At 43.3% G+C, this 3,977-nt stretch overlaps 1 protein-coding gene across 1 annotated transcript in view; it reads left to right on the forward strand.

Moving 5' to 3' along the window:
- arhgap36 (Rho GTPase activating protein 36) overlaps positions 1 to 3,130 on the forward strand; it is a 50,950-nt gene extending 47,820 nt beyond the window's left edge. The window contains exon 11 of the mRNA XM_037682902.1: positions 2,526 to 3,130. Within this exon, the coding sequence (XP_037538830.1) occupies positions 2,526 to 2,843 (318 nt within the window). The 3' untranslated portion in view covers positions 2,844 to 3,130. The remainder of the gene's footprint in view (positions 1 to 2,525) is intronic.
- Positions 3,131 to 3,977: the final 847 nt, after the last annotated feature.

A 3,977-nucleotide genomic window follows, 5' to 3' on the forward strand; every position in this document is an offset into this window, starting at 1 on the left:
TGTGTGTGTGTGTGTGTGTGTGTGTGTGTGTGTGTGTGTGTGTGTAGATATAAATAAATAAGTGAGAAGCGTTTCATCTCCCATCCAGTGGAATTCCTCAGTCTACGGCAGGGGTCTGCTACCTGCACCTCTGGAGCCGCATGTGGCTCTTTGGTTCCTCTGCAGCGACTCTTTCATGCTTTGATCAACACTAACGTAAAACTGAATTTTATTGGGTGTTATACAAACGACAAAAAGGACTAGTTTTAGCAGTTTCCCTGTCATTCCTTTTGCAAATATGTGAATATTGGAACATGTACAAAGAGTAAAACATATTCACTTTAACTTTATACTTTTTTTTTCTATACTTAATTATTTTTTCCACAATTAAAAAAATACATAGCTCTGCATAGTTCATAGTTTTTATTAATTAGAAAACTCCCCCCCACACACACACACACACACCCACCCCCCACCCCCTTACAGGAATCTGGTCTTTATTTGTCTTAAATTGTAAAAATATATATTATTAGATATTTTTAACTTTATAATGTCACCCCTAATGGCCACAAAAGTCTCCTCCAACAAACCTAAAGTGGCCCATGGGCCACCAGTTGATAATCACAGTTGTAGCAGGTTGTTGCGGCTCTGATCACTTTTCGTTTAGTGAACGAAGGCGTAAAATGGCTCTTTTGATCGTAAAGGTTGCAGACCCCTGATCTACGGCCTGTGGGAACTAACAAAAGCCAGAACTTGTTTGTCAAGTAATTGTCTAACCAATCACCTGATCGTTTTGATAGTTCTGTATTCAAAAGCCTTTGCGTCCTGATATGATCGACAGTGTTGAAGGCTTTTGACAGGTCCATTAAAAGTGATCTAAAACACAATAAATGTCATTAACTACTTTTAAGGCTGCTGTTGTAGTGCTGTGCCTTTTCCTAAAACCTGATTAAAAGTTTGATAAAATGTTATTGGCTATTAAAATAAAAATTCTCACTTCACACACCAAGGTCTCCAGAACCTTAGTTTAGACACGGGCCTGGATGTACCTGTGAAGTAGAGCTGTAGTTTGTTGTACTGTAGATGTTTATATTGTTAACACTGAACAATAGTTTGCAACCTAAAGTTAAAGAAGTGTACTATCCCTGCTTGTGCTACACATTTTAGTATAGTTTTTGTATGGATTTTTATAGTACAGTGAGATGACAAGATGTGGTTTTGGATCAACACAACACCAGAACACAGGAATGGTTTCAGTATGTTTACTGAAAACATGCCACTTCTGGTCAAGGTCTGGATCCTGAGGCCGGTCCGATCTATCAAGACAGAAGAGTCAGTGGACTGGTTCTTGGAGGAGACGTTGAAAGATTCTGACGTTAACACTAACCTTCTGTCTTGATGGTTTGACTTGAGCTGTAGTCTCGCTGTTGCCAGTGACCTCACTCAGGGAGAAAGAACTGCAGCAGCGGAGTGGTCCAGGCTTGTTTAGAGTCCAGAAAGGAGAATCCATGTTTGTGGTCCGGTAGACGTAGCCAGGTTCAAGCACGGGTGAGCAGAGAGGAGAAGCCAGAGCCAAAACGTGATCAAAAGAGTAGTCAAGAGGGAGTGAGGGTCATTACCGTGGTTAGATGTGCAGACACATCCTGAAAGGGCAAGACAGGGTGAGGAGTCAACAGCCAGGCAGAGGTTCGTGGTCAAGGCAAGAGTCCAAAACAAGGGATGCTGGATTTCTGCCACTGGATGAGGTTTGAGAATCTGGCGCTGAATGAGGGTGAACAGAGAGCTTAAGAAGGGAGTGAACAGGTGCGGTGGATGAGGCTGCCTGCAGTGGCAGGGCAGAGGAGGCGTGGTGCAGAGTGACATGAGCTGAAAACACATGGCAGGGAAAAACAAATGAAACATGACCGGCTGCGGTGGAAATGGGACAAAAACATGACATGAGAAGCAGATGAATCAGAAACATGTGACTGGAAAATTTACATTTTTTGCCTATAGGGTTGCGTGAGCACCTTTAACTATTCATCACCAGCCTTTGTGTGTGTGTGTCTCTCTTTGTGTGCATGTGTTTGTCTTTGAGCAGAATCTCATAAACAACGGGACAGATTTTAAAGAAACTTTCATAAAGGAATAATTTGGATGAACATCTGGAACTAATTAACTTTTTACCTAATTTAAGAAGACCGCCACAGATAAACAGCCTTGGCAAACGCAAAAATGCCTTTAACTCTGTCACCTTAGCAGATACTGAGCTAAAACGAAGCGTGGTAGTAGCCGAGAGTCATCCCCAACACGTTATGTACTGTAAGTGCTAACAAATCAAGCAAGATGGGGCTGTGCATAAAGTTATTTTCAAGAGTTGACCAAAACAGAATGACGCAACAAAAACAATTCAACATAAATTCATTTAATTTGCAGCTCTGATATGAAAGGTTGTGGTGGGCGATATGCATTCCATAAGCTAGGCCTTTAATTGCATGCATCATTTGAACAAAGAGGCCATAAGAAGAGACTGATTTGACACCTGTCCTGTTCTTTTTCCAGGTGAGGTGCATCCCAGGAAATCCATCCACCACATGCGTCACTTTCACTCCCACCACAACCTGCTCAGCCTGGCCAACCCCTCCTCCTCCTCTAGACTCCACGGTCAGGACGCGGACTCCCAGGACCGCCGGGTCACACTGGGCTCCGCTCTGAGCTTGGGTTTGGGCGGCGGTGGCAGCGGCGCAGGGAGCTGCGCCAGCCTGAGCGGCTCCACGGAGAGCAGCAGCGTCTGGGTGAGACAGACGCCGCAGGAGGAGGGCAAGGCGTCCAACTTCTGGGATTTCTTCACAGGGAAAGGGTCGAGCTCTGAAACTGTGGTATGATGACGGGGGAGGACAGGGAAGAGGAGCATGAAGGAAAACCTGCTGCACCTGAGTGTGTCCCTGCTGCCAAAGGTCAGGTGTTTAAAACAAAAAGACTTCCCCAGGTTACTGTCTTCATCAGAAACAATCTCAAGTTCCCTCTAACCCTTTAAGGCCGACGTGTGCACACTTTTGACTCCTCTTCAGTGCATCACAGGTTAAAGCAGAAAAATGAAAAGAAACACTTTTTTAAAAAAGACTGTTTGGATTGATGGAGTAAAAATGCACATTTCAGTCCAACACGAGCAAATAAAGGACAAAAACAGAATCACAGTCATCATGCAGTAACAGTAGTGATGTACGTGTTTGTTGTGTAAGGCTTTATATATTCACATGTTAGCACACTCTTCTTCTCTGTTGGACCTACACGGGTGTAGGTGCAGGGTCTCAACTAAAACTTTCTAGTCAAAAATGACAAGCATTCCTATAATTTTACTGCAACATTCAGCCTCCATGTTTGTTACAGCTAGACGAAAGTGAAGCATCTAAATCAGAGCTATTCAACTAAACTGCTCAAGGGGGGCACAGTTCCTGCAAGTTAAGAGCTCATATTAAAAGTAAGTTTGTTTTTATGGTTGAAAATCTAGTTTTATTTAAAAATGAACCCATTGGTGCTGAACTGAGCTCACCCGTGGGCCTGATTTGGCCCCTGGGCCGCCAGTTGAATAGCCCTGACCTAAATGATTAAACTCTGGTTGCTTTTAAATCAGATTCATTATACGGCTGTGTAAACTGAAAGCACAGTCAGAAAAGTTGAAATGTCAAGAAACCCAGATGGATCCTGACCAGAACGTGCGGCTCTGCTGGGCTTTTCTTCTGATTCTGATTGTGTGCCCTGAATTAATGTTGCCTTTTGGTGTTCGGATAACGACACGATCGGTTTCTGCCTGAATTAATCTCTAATCATTACGATCTGCTGGTTCAGATAGTTCACACGTTTTGAAGTGGGTTTATGAGGAAATGGTTATAAACAATCATCTTACCTGTTGCAGATAGTCGTTTGAATGGCCTCATTTTGAAGCAATGGAGTATAAGGGTTGTATCTCACTGGGCTGCAACTGCTCTCAACGTCTTGGTGGCTTAAATTTGCAAATA

The sequence above is a fragment of the Nematolebias whitei genome, chromosome 1 (genome assembly GCF_014905685.2).
Source record: "Nematolebias whitei isolate Nwh7 chromosome 1, NemWhi1, whole genome shotgun sequence".
Taxonomy (NCBI): Eukaryota; Metazoa; Chordata; class Actinopteri; order Cyprinodontiformes; family Rivulidae; genus Nematolebias; species Nematolebias whitei.